The 20,989-nt window shown below is 39.8% G+C and overlaps 1 protein-coding gene across 4 annotated transcripts in view; it reads right to left on the bottom strand.

Moving 5' to 3' along the window:
- The window catches only part of CLYBL (citramalyl-CoA lyase), a 229,665-nt gene that overhangs the window by 28,994 nt on the left and 179,682 nt on the right, over positions 1–20,989 (bottom strand). For all 4 annotated transcript variants that reach the window (XM_043892489.1, XM_043892487.1, XM_043892485.1 and 1 more), the window contains exons 3-7: positions 15,281–15,469; positions 11,249–11,350; positions 9,447–9,540; positions 7,978–8,145; positions 3,167–3,291 (exon numbers count right to left, since the gene is read on the bottom strand). In XM_043892489.1, coding sequence (XP_043748424.1) covers positions 3,167–3,291; positions 7,978–8,145; positions 9,447–9,540; positions 11,249–11,350; positions 15,281–15,469 — 678 coding nt within the window. The remainder of the gene's footprint in view (positions 1–3,166; positions 3,292–7,977; positions 8,146–9,446; positions 9,541–11,248; positions 11,351–15,280; positions 15,470–20,989) is intronic.

Here is a 20,989-nt window from a genome sequence, read left to right as displayed (position 1 = left end):
TACCTCAGAACTGATGTCAGCTGAAGCAGAAATATTTTAGCTTATGGGAATTAAAACAGGAGCATAGAGCATGTGGAATGTTTAAATTACTTCCAACAGATTTTAGTGAGTCCCCAATATTAATCTGTAGTTCTAATTCTTATGCTGGGGGCTGTTACTATGCGAGACAAATTTTTTTAGCTTGAAAATATCTTTAGTTTCCTTAAACAAAGCAGTTATAAGTATCATTACCTGCCCTACAGTGACAGATAATATGAGCAGATTATTATTTTTTATTATTTCAAAATTATTTTTCATGTAAAGTATTTTTTATCCAACACTAGGATGAAGTGTATCAAACTTTATTTCCTTAGAACTTTCAATTAATATAAAATAAAAAAATTTCCCATGATACTAAAGACTAAACCTCAGTAATTTATCTACTTTGGATCTAAGTATTCTCATGAATTTTGTTATTTGGAGGGGACAGGAAAAAAAGGTAGAACTTTAATTTCTTAATAATATTATTATTATAACTACTATAGAAAATATAAATGACTCAGCACTGTGAACTTTAGCTATACCTTTCGTCTTAGGACAAAGTATAGTTTAAGATAGGAGCAGGAAGTAGAGAAAAGCAATGATACATAATTTTGCCTTCTTGGGTCATTTCTACTTGAAAGCATTACTTGAATGAAATTTTCATCAAAGGGTGAAAAAAAATGTCTTTTAGAAATTTTAAGTATCTCCCTAGGACACAAACCATCAACTTCCCATTCGTTGAGAGAGTCACCTGTGCTTTGGACAAAGTATCCGAGGGTTTATGTTTTCATCAGTGAGTCACATTTGAAATAAAACAGATTAGATGTTTGTTGGAAGCAGTAGTTTCTACAACTGAGCGACCTATTTATACTAAGTCTTTACAAACAAAACCTACATTATTTAAACCCCAAGACCCCTCAAGACCCGGAGTCACCTACCTGGCAGACCCAATTTTTGTGACCAGTCAATTTATAGGCAAAGCAAAAGAAACATGCGAACTGGATAAAATAACCATATGTCCCCACTGGAAGCCCCATTACTTGAATCATTTAAACCTTGCTGGACAAAGCACCAGGAGAATTTGCTGTAGGAAACAAACCTACACGAATGAGGCAGGGAAGAAATGACCTAATAGTAAATCTCCCTTCTGCTCTAATTTCTGTGGTTCTGTGTTAAGACAGGCTGTGCTGCCACAATGTTATGAAAGCTTATGCCTCAACAAGAGGGCATTTCTTATTTAAACAACAACACCAAAAAAAAAACCCAACAGTTCATAATTTAACATGTAAGCTGCCATCATCAAAAGGCAAGAACACTTTACGGCAATTTTCCCTGGGAACAGCACTTTCACGATACAATGGAGAAGTGTTGCTTTTCCCCTCATTCAAGAACTTAAATGCCAGTAAAAGAGTGTTTCTAGTTTGAATTTTGTTTGCTGGCAACTGAAACTTAGGGAAGCCTCTCCCATACCGCTAGCGGCTTATAATGCCAGTGGCATCCTTTGATTTTACTCAATGTGAAACCCAGGATAGACAGTAAAGGGAGGCATTGTTGGCCCAGACTGGAAGTCTACTTGGTCTGCGTTTTGATGGGCCCCATCCTGCCTCAGTTTATGTCAGGAGGAAGTACTTATCAGGTGCATATCCTTAGCTGGCATAAGGTACACAATGAGGTAGAGAACATTTAGTCAGTGTGCGCCCAGGCAAGCAGGCAGGAGAGGGGAGTGGATGGAGTTATTTTGCATATATAAATGTAAAAGTACATGGCTCTTCTCTCTAGGTAAATGTATTTATTCATGGAGGAACTGAATTGGGGGGTCAAGATACAGAAAAAATATTTTTATGAACTGCAATTTTTTTAATGGTTATTATCGATTTCAAACAAAAGGTTGCTATTTATCCTGAAATTGGTATAAGTAAGTCCTGATGGGATGTTTCTAGTGTCACATTTTCTGCCTTATGATTTTAAGTGCAAGTTTGTGCATAGAGGAGCCTACAAGTATGTGAGGGCAAGCATGCGTGCATGGTTGGGATTGAAGGCAGGTAATGAGAGGGAGGGAGTGACCCATTTAATATTGTTACCTAGTTTTGAAAATGTTGGGATTTTTAGGTGTTTTTACTCCAATGAAAAGTATAAGCCACACGTTTCACATTGATGTTACCGGTTCACCACTAAAAACAAATTTTGTTCTTTTTTTTGGGGGGGGAGGGGGGTTACTGTTTAACATTTAGAAACTTTATAATGTTTCAACACTCTTTCTCCCCTGAGTAGTTTTGCATGCTAGGCATCAAAACTTCACTCTTTATGTAAGTAACAAGGCCGAGTTTAGATGTAACCTCTAAGGTAGATTTATAAAGGCAACTTTCCTCCCATCCCCTTAAAAAGAGGCAAACGGTATTATTGCAAATAACCTTTAAGATAATTAACTGACAATGCTGCAACTAGCATAAAATCTTCCTTCGGGCGACACCTCATTTAAGTGTTACTGGCACAAAGTGGAGACAGATTGTGCATCACCACTGCAATATTTACACAGCAGAAACCCACAGAGCAGGAAACGCGAGGCTCAATGATGCACTAAATTAGGAACAACCATACTCCAGTGTTAATTTGCTTTCCATTCGATCCAAATCTCAGGTCCAGAAATTGGTACTAACACACAACCTCCCACTCTTAAATGACTAAACCGGAGGAGATTTTTGTACTCCCCCCCCCCCAAATTAAAATAACCTGAAATTTATTTCTTCTCTCCCCAAGAATCATTTGATCAAACTGTGTTTATTTCGTTACAACTTGCTCTCATTTTGATCTAAAATTATTTTCATATGAATGCCGCATTGGGGTCTGTAGAGTAAAACTAAACAGACTTCTATTTTCTCAAAGGCTGCCAGCATAGTTTATGAAAATAATAAAATGGGAAACTTGAGAGCCAGTGAGTGAAATATTTAGGAATGAGCAACAAATTTACCTTAAATGAATTTCTCACTGATAAATGATGTCCCCGCCCAAGCCCACACAAATCCTCCTCCCCCAAATAGGAGTTTTTTTGGAACCACGCAAGCAATATGTATTTTTTCATTCTTCCCCACAGTATTTTGAACATGAGTTTCACCCACCGTTTTGGGGCGTTTAACACAACGTTTACCTTTCCTAATTGTTGATGATCTTTAAAGGCAGCAATCAGTTCTTCAGCCCACTTAATTTTTTCAGCAGAAGGAGAAAACTGCTCCTGGACCACCGCAATTTGGTTCGGATGTATCACCTGCTTACCTAGAGAAGATTAATAACACCAGAAACACAAAACAACAAACAGATGTTCAAACAAAATGTCTCACCCACGCCAGGCTCCTGAATGCCTGCCTTACAGACTGTACGTAAAATAACTCATTCTGTTTAGAACTTTTTAAAAAGAAAATGACCACAATCAGGCAGGCCTTTCCAGAATACCACAGAAGAACAAATACAACAATGGCAGTAATTGTGTTTTGGATGCTATAGAAATGTCACCTTAGTGCAGATAATCTCTCATTTTTAGTTACAGGTGGATTGACCAGGCAGCTCACTGACTGCTTTGGCTGGAACTTTAAAGGATAATGTCTGCAAATTAGAACAATTATTTTGAATTAAAGTAGAAAAAATTACATGTTAATTCTTTCCAATTCTATAAGTTGTCTTTGGCTTTTTCTGTACCATTACTCCACCTTCCATGATTTCTTTTAAAAGCGGTCTGTTGGTTTTCATAGCGCTTACAGAAGCAGGTGTTATAACTACATTAATATCAAATGGTGTCTTACAATAATACATTTAATTTTCGTCCTTTCAGATGAATATGGTGCATCTTGTCTAACCACTAATAGAAAAGTGGATTTCAATTAAAAAATTTTATCCAGTATAGTAAAAAAGAAAGAAGAATTGAACACTGCAGTCTCTAGATTACCACATTTTAAAATGTTTAAATAAAAAAATTACAAAATGTTTTTCTAACAACAAAAAAGCCCCAGATTTTCCCTTTCTGCTTATGGAATGAAGATTGGATATTTCTCCTTTATACAGATTCTTATTTCTATAGCAATAGCTTTAAAAAAGCTTTAAGAATCTTAAATAAAAATATTACACAAGAGTCACAGGATTCTATGAAATCATGCAGTCATTAAAAAAAAATAATTTAACAATCAGGGAAGAATGAAATCTAATCAGGTCATTAATAAAGTGCAACATAATTTAATGTTGTAGTAATGATGAGATTATATTTTATTACATGATAAAATTATAGACATATTTGGTTCTTTAAAAATGAATGTATGCTTAATGATAATTAACTCTGCCAAGTATATTTGCTGGCATATCAATCTGCTTTGCTTTTGAAATAGTAGTTTTAAGTAGAAATTATATCCTTGATGTTTTATAAAAGTCCATTCCTGTTACCGTCATTATTCTGTCGAATAGGAAAAACAACGTTTCTAAGAAAAAATATTTTTAGCATTTCATGAAAAAGAGTTTAAGTGAATAAATATAACAATATCTTGTCTTCAGAGAGGCTTAATTAAAACATCCTCACATTGTTGTTTCATTCTTATTTGAGAGCGTACTAATAAAACATTAAAATCTTATATAAATAAAGATGTTTTAAATTATTTGAGGGATAATTTCTGGGAACAAATAACACCAGTGATGACAAATGAGAGTTTTTTCAATATCAGAAACTGAAATTATATTTAAGTAATCTAACAGTTGTTACAATGTGATAAATAAAGGATGTTAGTCTGGTCATCATTTTGTACTAATTGTTAGTCCTGAATTTTATAATTTATGTACATAACTTACACTGATGGGTAAAAAGTCAGATTTCATGGGAACTTCTTGGTACAGATACCATAAATTAAGAAGCAAAGCATAAACTATTCACAATGCTGTGAAACTAATGGCGGCTTTCAAGTAGCCATATTTTGGTAATGAGGCTAATTTTAAGATATGTGTTAGGTTTTAGAAATTTATGAACCTCCATATGTGAAGCTATCTTTCGTTGATCTTATATATCCCAACAACTGAACGGCAGACTTTAATGCCATGTGGGAGCGAAGCAAATATTTTATACAGAGGAGTTGTTATTGACAAGTTACTGAGAGGGTGCAAAATTGGAAGACATTAAAATTTATGACCATGAAATCCTTTTTACAGTACCACTTGATATATCGTGCTTTAAATCAATACCTGTCAAGTCTTTTAGGTAACTGTATGATGGTGTCATTTTTGTCTTCTACAAAAGACTGCAAAAAAGAAGAAAACCCATAGTGCTTCATATTTATAATCTTTCTTCTCAGCATGTAGTACTGGAATAACTATGATGCCTAAGTCGACTGTTAAAGCTTTATTCCAAGATTTATTTTTGGTTTGTTTTTATAAAAATAATTCCTAAAGTTAATAGTCATTTATACAGTTAATGCATTGATTTTAAATCAATCTACATGGATTATGGCCCTGTGAAACAATGATTACAGAAGAGAAACTGTAACCCGCTGTCTGAGGCATGGTTAAATGTCACAAAAGTACAACTCATTAAAAAAAAAAATTCTAATTTTTTAAAGCCCGGAAAATTCTTATAGCATAGATGCTTATCAGTGTTATAGACAACACAATACTTCATTGAATTTTAAAACTTTCAATCTTTTGCTTCAAATAGGGTATGCAGCTCTCTTTTCCTGCCCTCCCTCCTTCCTTCCCCTTTTCTTCCTTCTTTCCTTTTCTCCCTTTTTGTGTAAAGCTCAAAGTATGGCAGTTACATGACAAATAATTAGGACAAACAGATCATGAGTGGTGTAAAATACTCATTAAAGCATTCATTGTTTAAAAATACTACCAATAATCTCTTATCTTATTATCAGACCAATCACCTTTTATTGGTGTATAGAAATAAAGTTGGGACAAGAAAGACCTTTCTTTCTAAAAATTGCAAGATGGCTCTGAAGTTCAGCTTCCTACTTTCCTGACTTGTTCCCTTGAATGTATAATGGGCACTGTACCCTCCCTGCCTCCCCCTCCCTCCCACTTCCATTTTTTTGTGTGATTTAAGACTCCCTGTTGTTGAGAAACAATGGTGCCAAGTCCGTAAGCTCCTCACACTGAGTTGGGCACAGTCTAGAAATTTAAATCTGATTTGAAATAACTTGTCTGCTACGATCGAATTAGGGACCAATTTAATTCAGCCCTCTCTCTGGGAGAAACTCGCAAACTCTCTTACAAGTTCTGGAGCAAACACTTCCCCTGGAGGAAGCAGAGGACACCCAGGTTATCCTGAGTGATGATCAGAGAGGCCCCATCAATTGGGTGCTTTCCGTTTTTTTATTGTATTAGTGCCCATTTCAGAGCAACATCTGGCTGCTTGGCAGCCAATGCCACGTAGTTTAGACCAACAACATCAGGGTCTATTAGATAGATTTCATGGAGTCTTTCTCCAACTTTTCCATTTGGGTCACATCCTAACAGGTCATTGGAAAGAGGCAGGTGTCACAGGTACAGAGACAAGGACAATCAATGCCAGCGACTCTTTCCTTCTGGGTCACTATTAAATGTAGGGGCAATTAATTTATTAATAGTTCAGATGATCGAGAAAATAGTTCTCTATAACAGACATCTTATTCATTTAGCAGATTTGGGGGAATCATTTTTCACTCTTTGTGTTAAAAACACCAGCACATAATATTTGTTTTGTTTAGACTGAAAGATTTCTGGTCATGCACCTTGTCTATATCATGCACTCTCTCAAATGCAGAGTGTTGGCATTACTCCTACTGCCACAGTTGAAGCAAATAATGATGCTCTTTTAAATAAAAAGGCCCCTGGAAACCCTAAAAAGTAAATAAAAACACAAATGCAAAGGTCAGAGCTTTATTTAAGTCTCCTATAACACTAACTTTGTTTCTTCAGTCTTTCCATTTTACTTTGGGTTAAATTATCATCCATTAAGGTATCTTTTATATTGAGGGTCATTTTATGAAATGTTTCAGTCACCTCTACACAAACACATTTCAGAAATACTTACAAGAAGAATAGCAAGGATGCTTGTCTCTTTTATTTTTGGGGGGTGCATTTCTGATTACGATATTCTTAGAACTTGCAGCAGAAGAACAAATAAGAATAAAAGAGATTACGGTGCTCTTTACCCACAGTTTTGTGTGTGTGTGTGTGTGTGTGTGTGTGTGTGTGTGTGTGTGCAGCTGCAGACATGTTTGTGTATAGAATCCTATTGTGGTTTTTCAAAAAATAGATTCTTATTGCAAAAATACAATTTTCGGTTGCTCCCTGGGCTCCTGGGTATGAGTGACCGGGCACACCAGTCAACAGATATCTATCTGCCTGAGCTCCGGGACCGGATTTCAAGGACCCGCTGATCTTAATGCCAGCCAACGCCCGTAGGTGTCACCCAGTGCACAGATACTCACTGGGTGGTGGAGGGAAAGGAGGGACTTGAAGTAGCAGAAAAATAAAAAACTGGTTACGAGTTGAAAAAAAAAAAAACAAAGAAGATATCCCTAAATGTTTTCCAGAAATAAATTAATATTTTGGATATTTGAGTACATTTTCTTTTCCTACCCATCAACTCAAATTCTTAAGGCAGTTCACTCAGAAACACTGCTATAACGGCCTTGCTCTTCCCCTCACATCAGCAAGCAAAAACTGCAGAAGAATTATTATTAAGAGGACAGAAAAACTGGTAGATATTATCAGGAGAAACTAAAATGGGTGCTTTGTTTTTTGACTTGCAGAGCCAAAGACAGATATGACGCTTTGTCTGGCAGCTTCTTGTTGTGGATAACTTTTTCATGTTTCATACAGTGGGATAAGTGTATGAGTCACCTGGCTACATTAAATACACCCAGTTCTTGGTTACATTTCTGTTTTTCTGGAAAGTTTGCATAATCTAGATACTGCTTTCTAGGGTATTATCGAGAATCGTACCAGTAAATCCCATTGCAGCTCCTTCTCTCGACTGCCTGAGGAGCCCCTCTTCATCCCGGAAGTCGATGTACACCAGATCTATGGCCTGTAGACCGAAGGCCTTTGCTACAACAATAATCTTTTGTCGAGCGTAGAGGATATCTTGGGTTTCCTTACTACTTGTTGCACCTGAAGTGTTGACAGAGAAAGCAGATGTTAACTTTGGAAACTGGACCTAGATACCTAATATTACAAAAACTCAAGTGTGTAAAGACTTCTATGTCTACCTGGGGATTTCACCCTAGCAAAAGGATGATGCAAATAAAAGAGAGGGTTCTGCATAGGCAGACTCTCACTTGTGTCTCTTTATTGTGCAAGGCATCTTTTCAAGTAATTACTTGCACATGCATTAAGAGAAGGCCCCTCCCCTATCTCACAAGCTGGACACAAATGACTCAATAGGTCACAAAGGACTCCTGGTGTATTCTTTTCCTTCTTGCCATTGCTCAGAAAGTGTCACTCCAAAGTCAGCACTATGCAAGGTGGCCAAATAGCTGTGCGTGGAAATGGTTAACTCCCTTCACTGAGCACAGAATTCGTGTGCTGTGGCTGCAAGGCTGTGTCATAACCGAGGTTCTGAGCCAAATACGGCAGCTTTGGGGTGTGCATGGGGAGCTGGGGGAAACGAAAGGACACTCGTTTTGAGGGAGGCAGAAAGTGTCCACTGAGCTGTTAGATACTCAAAAGTCTCCTGGAAAGAGTAGTATTAAAATAGGTTCCTTTCTTTCCCCCCAGGAAGGGGGGCAAAGTGTCACTGTTTATATTTGGACCATGACACTGCTTAGGGAACACTCCAGTTTTCAGGTCACTGGGGCTGGGGTTCTGAAAATGCTTTGTGGCCGAGGCCCCTTTTCTAGACACATTTACGGCCTCCAGTGATACTGCCCAGACCAAAGACATAGTGCCCAGGGGAGGAGGAAGATCAGTGAAAACCAGCATACTATCTCAATAAATATTTCATAATAAAGGAGCTCAGAAATATATTTTAGGGTAGATTTGAGATCTATGTTAAATATTTACATACTACATTCAGTGTAGAAAATGATTCATTAAAGCAATGTGAAATTGCCTTAAATTTGTGTTACAAGTCTAGACAGCCCTCAGACTAATGGGAAAACAGCATGTTTAAACAACAGAGAAGTTGTTCCCATAATGTACTTATTATGAACAACATAGACGTCATATAGACCTGAACACATCTGAGGCTACGACAAGCTTTTTATTAGTTATTTTATAAATGAATGGAAGTGTTGATGTAGGGTTCTGGAAGCAGGACAGCTATGAGGTACCCTAAATTATCAGGAAGTGTTGCCCGTGGTCATGGTTGGCAAATTGATATTGCCATGTAAATGCCCATTCTTCAAGGGGCAAACTAAAAATATATACACATAAACACAGCGAGAATGAGAGGAGAAACGTGTCTTTGACACCTATGCTGGCTCGAAAGTCTTCTCCTCCAAAAACTACAGCGTCTAGAGAAAGACCCACTCGAGGCCCATTCTTCACTGCTTCTTCACACACTGCCTGTAAAAGAACAGAACAGAACCACACACACAGGTTAGAGAGAAGCAGCATGGTGTATCTCAGTAACAGAAAGATGCAACTCCTAACACCATTTGGCTGAAAGCTGTCCCGAAAATGCAGCCTCAATTCACCCCTTTCAAAAGTACCTAATACTGTCCAAGGTAAGTTATGTTGCACATACTTGCTTTGCGTAATGGATTATATTAATATAGTTGTAAATATGTTATTAATATTGATATAATGTTCACATTTTAGTTCATCCAATCTTTAGAGAAACTTTGAAGTTCACTCATTTTGATGGTACTAGCAGTTACTTCTGTTCTTCCAAAATTTGTTTCTGCTTTAGGAGACCCTCCAACAATAAACATAAAGCCGCAGGAGAAAATGAAAGAATTTAAAAATCAAACTAATTGGATTATTTACATTGGGATCAAGATTTCTCATTAAATGGTCTCAGGATTAAAAACAAACAATACAAAACTCTACAACTCCAGAAGAGAAAATAAAAACGCAGTAAGTCATCCAAGATGTATTAATAAGCAACTTGGACATTTCTTGGTGAAAATAAAGATGAATAGCGGTCATCTTAGACACGACTGTGACTCTGGAAAGGTGAAGAGTCAGCATGCTAATATATGTGGGTGGGGAAGACATGAGGAATGGGTGAGAGCACTGTTGATCAGTTTCAGGGGCTGTGAGCGCTTCTATGTATATTATGAATAAAATGGCAAACCAGTGCTTCAAATGAAATCACTGTATGAATCTAGTTGCGTCTAGGAAATATGCATCGATTATATTCTCAGAATTCTAGGGCAGGCTGGAAGAATTGGTGGTTCCCAGTGTAAACGTGCTGATGCAGCTCCCCAAGCGTCTGCACTCTGCCCCTCCTGCACGGGCCAGCAGGTCTCCAAGTTTCCTCTCGGAGCACTGGTTCATATATTACCTCCCCAGCACAGCTGGACTTTCTCTTTTTGTTTTTAGGTATTTCTCCTCTGCTGCCCTCTGAGATGGGGTGCTACAGGTCAGATGGAATGTGAATGAGGCATATTTGGATAACAACTTAGATGGCCACTGATAAACAACAGTAAGAAACAAGCTGGCTATGAATTCGTTAAGGCACATAGTTCAATGCGATCATACAATGCTGAAAAAGCTTGGCTCAGCTAATCTTCTTGTATGTACATTAGGAAGTATTTTACGTTCTAATGTGGTAAGTTGAAATAACATAGAACAAATTAGTGTGAACACTACCTCAAAAACAGTAATCTCGGCTATTAGACATTATAGTTAATGTTGCTACAAACAGGCCTGAAAATTTCCCAGTAGATGGCAATTGTCACAAAAGAATAATTGAAAGTTAATTCATAAGGGTGACATATGTTCATGTACACTTACTCTATAAATGAAATAATTCACAGCAAAAATTTACAGTGATTAATTAAAATTAATGCCAGAAATATATAAATATTTCATTTAAATATTTAGGACTAGGAAGTTTTTTCTTGCTACTTAGAGAGTTTCTTTGTTTTCTAAGATGCTCACAACCTGGTTTTTGGTTGTTACAGATAACACATGGTGCTCAAGTTTTACTGTGCTTTATAAATCTTTCTAGAAAAATATTTTAAGCAGATGTCAAGATTGAAAACCAAAGTTCTTTTCAGGTAATAAATAAAATACTAACTTATTAGCCACATTATGGATTTCTTACCTTAAAATTGAGCAAACCCATTGCAGTTTCCACAAAAGGGATTAAATTCATAGGTTGTTCAAGTTTTCGGTCTTTTAAGTAGAAGGAAAATTTGTCTGAAAACTAAAATAAACAGTGTCATAGGTGACTAGTGGGGGCAAAAATGTACAATCATTGAACTCTAGAATAGAAATAGTATTTAAGTCTTTGACCTGAGGAAGTAATAATACACAAAATAATTTAAAAAAAGAAAAAAACGGAGGAAAGACTAAGGAAAAAAGGTAATAAAGTTTCCACCAAATGAAATAGCAAAACCCCAACAGTATCATATATATTTTTTTTTTCCCTGAAGGAGCAATTTGAGGCCTAGGAGTTAGAGGTGGAAGGAGAGATTCTTGAGTTTAAATACTTTCCTTGAAAACATATTTACTTAAGACCTCTCGCCTCCATTTCCTTCAGTGCAAGTGGCAGGTCCCTAAAACAATGAAGGCTCGCTCTACCTGCCATTCTGGTTTCGCTTCCGACCCAGAAGGACATCAGTGTGGCTGTTCAGCAGCCTGCTACGTGGAATCCATATTATTCATTATAGCGACACTACCCTTTGTTCCGAGGTTTTTCTCCATAATTTTTTAGCTTACCTAGGAAGACCTTAAAAAGGAAGTTTAATTCTTTGAAGACCAAAGCTCGCCAATTTTTTCCATGAGACCAGTTCACAGCTAGCTCTGTGCTGTCAGTGGGGTAGCCCAAATTCCAAAATCTATCATCTGGAAACATACAAAAGCTCTCACACAGATCTCCCCCCACCCCTTTCAAAGGGGGGAAAAAAAACCCACCACACTCTAAATTGTAAATCTATTATGTCCATCTAGATCTAATAAGATGTGGGAAGATAAAAACACACACACACACACAGGTATGATAAAGATATTTTTGTAAATAAAGATAAAAACATATATCCATTTTAAATTTAAGGAATATTCAGCCATTAATGGATATCAAAGGAAAAGGGAATTTTAATCATCTCTCCATTCAGTCTCAGTTGGGTAAATCATATCTAAGAGATTTGCATAAATATAAACCATCAAAGACTTTTCATCTTCAAAGGGGGTTTCAAGACCCTATAAGCTTTGTACTGTAATCATCGCAGGTCACCGCCCTGCAGGAACAGGGCTGCTATGGCAACATAAAAAAACTAATGCTTAAGGCTTAGCATAATATTCTGACTAATAGAAAGGAAACTCATTTTAAAAGCTGGCAGCCTATTTACCAGAAGCAGGATTAGAGGTGTTATTTCCCCTTTTAGCTGCCCCCTCCTTGCCTATGCAGCCTCCCTCCCCCCCCACAACCACCAAAAAAATCTAATCACTGGGATCTTTAAAAAGCTTTTGAGCAATTTGCAGTAACTTTACAATTAGGCTAAAATAAATCACAGCTTTCAGTAATGAAGAATTATTCCCAGTTGCACCCACTGCCCCTCCCTTCCTCGACACCATCATCATCACCTCCTTAGCAACTTTACAAGGGAAGGAATAACTCAACCAAAATAGCAAGGAGGAAGCGAAGGCTACAATTTCAGGGGACAAATGTATAGTATTCCACGAGAATGGAAAGAAAACATAATTTATGTCACATTTAAGCTAGAAAATGGGTGGTAAAATATTAATGGCTTTGGTGTTACCTGTGCAGCCAAAAAAAAAATTTTTTTTTCTTGTTAAAAAAACAAAACAAACCCTTGAAATGTCACTTGTCCCATTCTTGGTGATAATAGTTATAACTACAAAACCCATAAAAAACTGGGTAAATCTTTTACAACCCCTTCCCTGGTCCCTAGTGAGAAAAATCTCTAATGCCTTTTGTTTTTAAGCCAGGAGGGGCATTTAAAAATTAAATATTCTAGCCCATCCTCCTCCTCCTCCCCTTCTTTCTTAAAAAATTGCATTAAGTACTAACACAAAAGGTAACTAGTGGAGAAGTTTCAATTAATTTTTTCAAAAGGAGACGATTAAATGTTTCCGGCCTGGTAAAGTGTTCATTTCAGCGAGGTGGAGGGGACTGGGGGGGTGTGGGGGGGAGGGAAAGAAGGGGGGAGATCACAAAGAGACTGGGGAGGAGATGAAGTAGCCAGGCTCAGCAATTCTTTCAATTCCAGTGCACACCCAATAGTGTGCTGGAAGAATGCGCCCCGTTCGGGATTTGTGGGAGAATTGTCCCACCACAAAGGAGGCAGAGTCACGCTTGTTATAGTCCAATAAGCCGTGCCAGTCAAACAAGAACCCACACTAGCGACAAAAGGCCAGTAAGAGATTCTCACACAAAAGAAAACAAGGAAGCCCATCTTTCAGTTGCGCATCAGGCTCTGGGTTTTATGCTTCACATAAATACAAACGGAGAGCAAAAAATAAACAGCCCCAAAGACTTCTGTTAACTAGAAATCCTATTTAGATTTTGGTACTTTCCTCACAAGCCAGGGATTTAAAACAGCGAACAGAGGCTGTGGTCGAAGGCTGGGGTGAGCCCTCCCCTCTCAAATGAGGGGTAATAATGGTGATAAATAGGCATTAACTAGGAATCCAAAAGGGAACAGTGACTTCAGATTCCATTTCAATCAACCTAGGACACGTCCGGATCGGTCAAACCTGGAGGATGTGAACCTACTCTCACCAGCACCTCCCAGCTTCTGAGGGGTAACCTAGCCCAGGAAAACTCTAGTTTGGAAAGTAACTGGGGGCCCTTGAATGCAGGTCTTCAAGAAGACGCCCCGCGGAACTGTCCAACAGAAAAATAATGGCAGCTGCGTATGTCATTCTAAACTTTGCAGTCGCTGCATTAAAAGAGTAGGATGAAACAGGTGAGTTTCATTTTAATAAGAGGTTTATTCAACCCAGTGTGTCTGAAATGTTATCATTTCAACATGTCATCGACATTAAAAATTACTGAGATGATTTACATTCTCTTTTTTTGCAGGGGGGTGGGTGTGTGGGGAGGGTGCTAATGAGGTCTTCGAAGTCCCTGGTATATTTCACACTTACAGCACATCTCAGTCTTGACTGGCCACACTTCACGTGCTTCCACCCACGTGTGGCAGGCAGCCACGGCACTGGAAGGCACAACGCCGACACAGCTCTGAGGGTTGAGAAGGTGAGCAGTGTCTGGGTGTCATGCCTAGGGCTCAGTCATAGCCACCACCTTAGCGGTCACCTCGGACATGGCATCAAACCGCTGTCCGCACGCCCTCACCACGCCCCCAGCACCTGGGTGCCATGGGCCCCCCCACCCCCGACTGGCACAATGGAACCGCCCTATATTCAGCAGAGATCTGCTGCGTCACAGTGACCCCTAAATAAAATCTAGCCCCACCCAACCCCCCAACCCGGGTCCTGCTTTAACAATGAAAACAATCATAGTATAATTAGGCCCATTTCAAAGTTTTCTTAAGTAATTTGACATGCCAGGGTTTTATTGGCTGAAAAGTCTGTCATGAAACAAACACACCTGTCAGCAATTTAAAAAGGATGAACTAGGGAACTGTTCAGGAAATAATATCTCTGCTAATTAAAACCACTAGTTAAAAGCTTCCTGTCTCTTCCTCCAGTTGCCCTAAGGAGTGACCTTTTCCTCTCCTCCTTTAGGTTCATTTTTTCTCCTTTGCAGTTAATGTGCTTTCGCCATCCACGATGACTTCAAATCAATCTGCCTGAGAGCCACGCATCTTCTTCTCTTCCAGGTGCAGGGGCAGGGCCTAGCTGTCTGTAGTCCCGGGTATGCCGGTTTCCCGTGTTGCTCTAGAGGAAGCTGTTCTGTCTACACCACATATCTGTGCAGGCAGCAGAAGCATCATTTCAAGTGTAGAGTGTTTTCTGTTGAACACTTGGGGCAAAGCAGGTTCTCCTTGGATGCCGGAAATGGTCTTTTTGGTTCCTTTTTCTCGGTTCCATTTTCCTCTGCTCTGGGTATGCATTTTCAAAACCTGAAGGATCCAAACCCTTCCTTTCTGCTACTCCTTCTTAGCCACTCCCCAGTCTTTAATTAAAGCAAAGTATATGAGCTACTCACCCACTGGATTTCTTCAGGACCTTCGACCTTCGGGAGCATGAGGCTGGAAGGAAGGACCCGAGACTGCAGGATGGCCTCCAGGTCTTCTTCGGCCAGACCACTGGACACCGAGTTGATCCTCACACACTTTTCAGTTGGGCCCAGGTCAAAGTCTTCTAGAGTTTTGACTATTCTCAATCTAGCTTCATCCTATAAGTATAGATAAAATGTATCACCTTAGCTTATGTACCGTTGAGGGGAAACACAATCAAACCAGCCATGAAATTCTTATGTTGGTTGAGAGTCTGAGCACCAATACAGTGCCTACTATAGCCACCAAGTAAATGATGTTTGAAATGATGGGCAAGTGATTGATTTCCAGACTTTATTCAAGTTGACTATAGCAGAGATGAGAGCCATTGTAATGCATGCTGGTGAAACTCTAAATATTTAATAGTAGTCTCATCTTGCTCATTAGGGCTTCCCCAGTGGCTCAGCAGTAAAGAAACTGCTTGCAAAACAGAAGATGCAGGAGATGTAGGTTCGATCTCCAGGTTGAGAAGATCCCCTGGAGGTGGGCATGGCAACCCACTCTAGTATTCTTGCTGGGGCAATCCCATGAACAGAGGAGCCTGGCGCATGGCGTCGCAAAGAGTTACACATGACTGAAGTGACTGAGCATGTACACTCGAACTTGCTCATTAGCATTACTTTTCCATTGGAGAGATAAAATAATTAATAGATCACATTTATTGAACATTTACTAAGCACTAGGCATGGTACTATGGAGAAGGCAGTGGCACCCCACTCCAGTACTCTTGCCTGGAAAATCCCATGGATGGAGGAGCCTGGTAGGCTGCAGTCCATGGGGTTGCGAAGAATCGGACACAACTGAGCAACTTCACTTTCACTTTTCACTTTCATGCATTGGAGAAGGAAATGGCAACCCACTCCAGTGTTCTTGCCTGGAGAATCCCAGGGACGGTGGAGCCTGGTGGGCTGCCGTCTATGGGGTTGCACAGAATCGGACATGACTGAAGAGACTTAGCAGCAGCAGCAGGCATGGTCCTAAGTGCTCTACCGGCATTTTCTAATTTAATAAATACAAGAAACTAGATAACTTATGGCCTAATGGTAGTCTTGACTGCCAGCATATTCACATTAGGGAAAAAATAAGGTTTTGTTTTTCTATATTTACAGGCTTCATGTTTTTTATTCACTTAAAAATTATTTTGCAGCTGTGTTGAATCTTGACATTCAATTAATAAGGCACTCACAGGAAAATGACACTACACTACAAAAAAGCTCCAACTTCTTCACATGGAAGGCAATAATATCACCAAGAAGAAATCCCTTCATGAAGCGGTAGACAAATACATTTTTTTTCCCTTTGATTTGACAGGCTTTGCTTCGTAAAGCTGAAAGGTTGAAAATCTGCTTCAGTATTTGAATTGTCCCCAGAAAAACTGTACGAAATTAAACATGTTATTTACTGACTTTGAGTTGGAGGTGATGAAGGTGGGGTAGGGGGTGGGGAGAGAGGAGTGCATTGAGGCCGTGGGGGCTGAAATCAAGAGGAAGAAAGCACTTGGGGTCATTACTTCCTGCCAATTTCAGTTTCAAAAACAAATTCCTCCCACTTGCCAACAGCCCTCAACAAATTCTCATTGTCAGAATGAACACTTATCAAAAGTAGTTTCATTTGAGAAGGGTTTTTATGATACTAATAAAACTTTAAAGCTTCTCACTGCTGATGAATGTAGCTTGGGGGGAAGAAAAAGTCTTAACAATATATGGTCATTTGAACAGCCATAGTTATCTAGGAAAATCACAAACCAAAGCAGAGAGAAAAAAACAATTATTTGAGCCAATATTGAGTCGAAGGCCAATCAAGGAGACCAGCCGGGACAGTAGATTTAAACCAGACGGATGTAGGTCTGCGACTGGGTGGAAGCAGGGAAGACCTCCAAACGTGGTCTGAGTTAAACAGTGTGAGGAAACTAGCTTAGGCTTGTCAGCTTGGAAGCAGAGTCCAAGGGAGCAGTTTAAGACAGCTCCGTGGAGTCCTGATTTACTGAGCTCTGACTGCTAATAATTATGCCGAGCTTAGACCAGAGCTCGTACTAGCTACTGTGGAGGAGGACGCCGTCACGGTGGCTGGGCTCCACCACGCTGTGGGCTGTTCCGCAGGGACAGAGTGTTTCCACTTGCTCTACCGTGCCCTCTTGCTACGATCACTGAATAAGAAAATCCTGATGGTGTAGAGCAGAAGTCACCTCATTAGGATGGTTCCAAGGCTGTCTATGACTGTCGGGAGAAACGATGCCTGTGTGTATTTAGATCCACGGCCTCAGAGGACCCAAGGTGTGCTAATGCTCCATGAAGCCTGGTGCAGCTCTAGAACTCAGGATGGCTCCAGCTCAGAAACGTTTCAACTTCTGGGTTTTCCCAGGGCAGGTCGGGTGTGGAAAGGGTCTCCTGGGACAGAGTGAATGAAAAACGGAAGGGAACTAGCCAGATTGTTTAGGCTGCAGTGTGTTTCATTTACTTATTTATCACTGTTGGTTTTTTTTTTTAACTTTTTATTTTGTATCGGGCTATAGCTGATTAACAAACACAGTTGCGATAGTTTCAGTTGAAATGCAAAGGGACTCAGCTATATATATATGTGTGTGATCCATTCTCCCCCAAACTCCCCTCCCATCCAGACTGCCACATAACACTAGGCAGAGTTCCCTATGCTAGAGAGTAGGTCCCTGTTGGTTCTCCGTTTTAAATATAGCGGTGTATACATGCCCATCCCAAACTCCCTAACTATCCCTTCCCCCTTTCCTTCCTTCCAGCAACCATAAATTCATTCTCTAAGTCTGTGAGTTTCTTCCTGTTTTGTAAGTTCATTTGCATCATTTCTTTTTAGATTTCACATGGACAGAGAGAAGAGTGAAGTGAATCAGAGAGGGAGAAACATCACATGAAGTGCAAATCTGAATCATCACTGCCATCCTCCCAGTTTAATTTGTACGTGTGCCTGAGGACGTAGGATCCCGGGCAACATCCGCTTCCCAAATCGTTAATGTTGGGGTCAAACAAAATCTGACCTCTAAGCTGTTTAGTCATTTCACTTGGATTTGAAGGGGACTGTTTGTTCAAAGCTCATGTTCTAAACCTGTCTGTGATTTTTATCTAAAGTCAGATTGCCATGGTTTCAGCACATTCTGGTTTACTTAGTAAAATTCGGCCCTTGTGAAATTGGCTGCAAATGAAGTACCCCATTCCAATTTTAGGCATAATCTGATTAGTACTTTTCATGCTATAATAATGAGCAGTGACTACTCAGCATTTTATTAAACTCTTTTTTTTTTTTTTTCCTGTTTCTGGCTCAGAATTCAAACCAAGCTCTTTCCAATTCATCATTCTATACCTTTCCAAAAAAAGATGGTTGCTTTGGAGGTATATTGCCACACAACACCCTTATTAACAGGCTGTTGCTTGTGACAATTTACATAAACCAAGTGTGCATCCCTCTGCTATGCATCCTAAAATATCCAACAACTTCCCTGAATTTACACCAACCAACAAGCATGTGGATTTTTTTTTTCTTTTGGTATTTTAATGGTGAAATATGTTACTGTGCTAGCAAACACACCCATGCCATCTGTTGGGTGAGAGGAAGGCAGTTTCTAAGAACAATTAGGTTTAGTTCTGGGTGTTCAGCTAGAGAGAGCCACAGTCCACCAGTTGTGAAAATAAAGAAATTCTGTCCGTGCTATTCTCTCTCCCTTTCTCTCTAACACAGACCTTACCTCTTGCTACCGGCTCTCTTACATCTCTCTCATCTCCATCACCTCGCTCCCTTTTCACTTTCATTCTCTTTCCCTCTCTTTTTCCTGTTTGGCCCTGACCATCCTTCCAAGTTCCATCTCATTAGAGGGATTAGTAAAACTCGGGCTGGCAGACTCCACCTTCTCGGAAGGGCTACCTGGATGATCTGCTGAGATTCCTGGGAGGTAAGTGGTCCCTGGAGAAAGGAGGAAAAGGAAATGGAGGCAAAAAGAGGCCACTCAGAAATGAAATTTTTGGCGGGCTGGGGGCCTGGGGGCAAGGGTAGAGGGGGGTCTTACATTCTGGTAACAAAACAGGTCTTCCAAAATAAGGTTTAGTAGGAACTGAATTCTAAATGTGTGAACGCTACAGGACGGCCTTGGTCAGCATTTCTCAGTGTAGGATAAACTTGTCCTTCTACGACCTGACAACCTGAAAAGAGGGAATAATGAATGTAAGGCCTTGCTCAACAATTACATTAGATTTTTGCAGAGACTTAATTAGCATCGTGTGTTTGGAGCAGGTCTGATTCCAGAGGTGGGGTCTGCAAAGGTCACAGAGCAAGTTGGCGCAGGTCAGAATGTTCACAGGCCCCAGGTCTAAAAGGTGATGTTACCAAAGTTCCCACATTTCAATCGATATTTCGTGCCATGGGCTGCTCAGTGCAGTGGACCAGGGGCTAATAACCTTGTCCTTATACATAAGCCACCAGATTATGTGACTCTGTCTGGGCCAGGAACCAAGGCGTGCTATGATTTCAGAGACCCGGTTCTTATCACCTGGGGAAGAGAGACACGCTCTGCTGACGTAAGAAAGCGAATAAATCAACCATCCCGGAGACCTGCAGACTCCGAAATGAAAGGAGAAAATATGCGTGCAGTTGGTTCACTTGGCACCCATTAGAGCTAATAACTAATCATCCTCGCAAGTTTCGAGCTCAGAATGATCAAATCTGCAAAGAAAACAACATCCGTCCACTTTTACACTCCAGTGGAAGAGGTGGTCCCTCGCGGCAGGGCGGCACAGTCTCGCCATCTGGAGAATAAATCGAGTGTGAAGTACAGTATAGTTTGGGACCAAGCTCCGTGGCGGGGGCTCAGCAGTCAGTTCATTAGTTCCAAACTTGCAGGGATTAGAGCGGCGTCACTTCTACTGTCGGATAGGAAGAGACAGACAGGACCCAAGATGCAAGGAGGATGGTGACAACCAGGAGGAGCCCCTCGGGCTTATTTATAAAACTACAAAGTATAAACATACCCAAATAAGCGTCTTAAATAATAGCATTATCACAGTTTCATAACATCTGAATTAGCACCTTTCTCTTCTCTGACCCGCCCCCCCACCACCCTCTGAACCTTGTCTGTTAACCTATAGTTTGTTTTCAGAGGAAATCGCCAAGACAACCCTGAATGCAACAGGAGCAGGGGGAAAGCCATGTGGCCAAAAGGAGATTTGGGAATTAAGAAATACAGAAGGGTTCCCTGCTCCAGAGAGATGCTGAATCTGTGAGATTTTTTAAAATGAGCAATTAATATTCTCATCCTACAAAAGGCAAATCACCACGCCACATACCCAGAAACACTAGTGAAATGTCTTTTCTGAATTTGTCCAGTTCACCTCACTTCCATTTTACCTAATTCATCAAATGATGTCATAAGCATGGACTGGAACGAATTTGGGACAGAAGGCCCTGATATAAGCATCTATATGAAATGATTTTTTGGAAAATTTTGAGATCGGTTGGTTTAAAATAAAAGGTTCTGATGCATTGTTCCATTTAAGGATGTTCTTTTCCATGTAAGTTCTTTTTAAGCATTAATATTAAAAAACAGAAGTGCCTGTGACATAAACAAGTCATCATTAGTAAATTATTGTATTTCTCTGATAAATGTATCATAATCACAGAGA

The sequence above is a fragment of the Cervus elaphus genome, chromosome 30 (genome assembly GCF_910594005.1).
Source record: "Cervus elaphus chromosome 30, mCerEla1.1, whole genome shotgun sequence".
NCBI lineage: Eukaryota > Metazoa > Chordata > Mammalia > Artiodactyla > Cervidae > Cervus > Cervus elaphus.
This window is presented reverse-complemented; position numbering and strand designations above follow the sequence as displayed.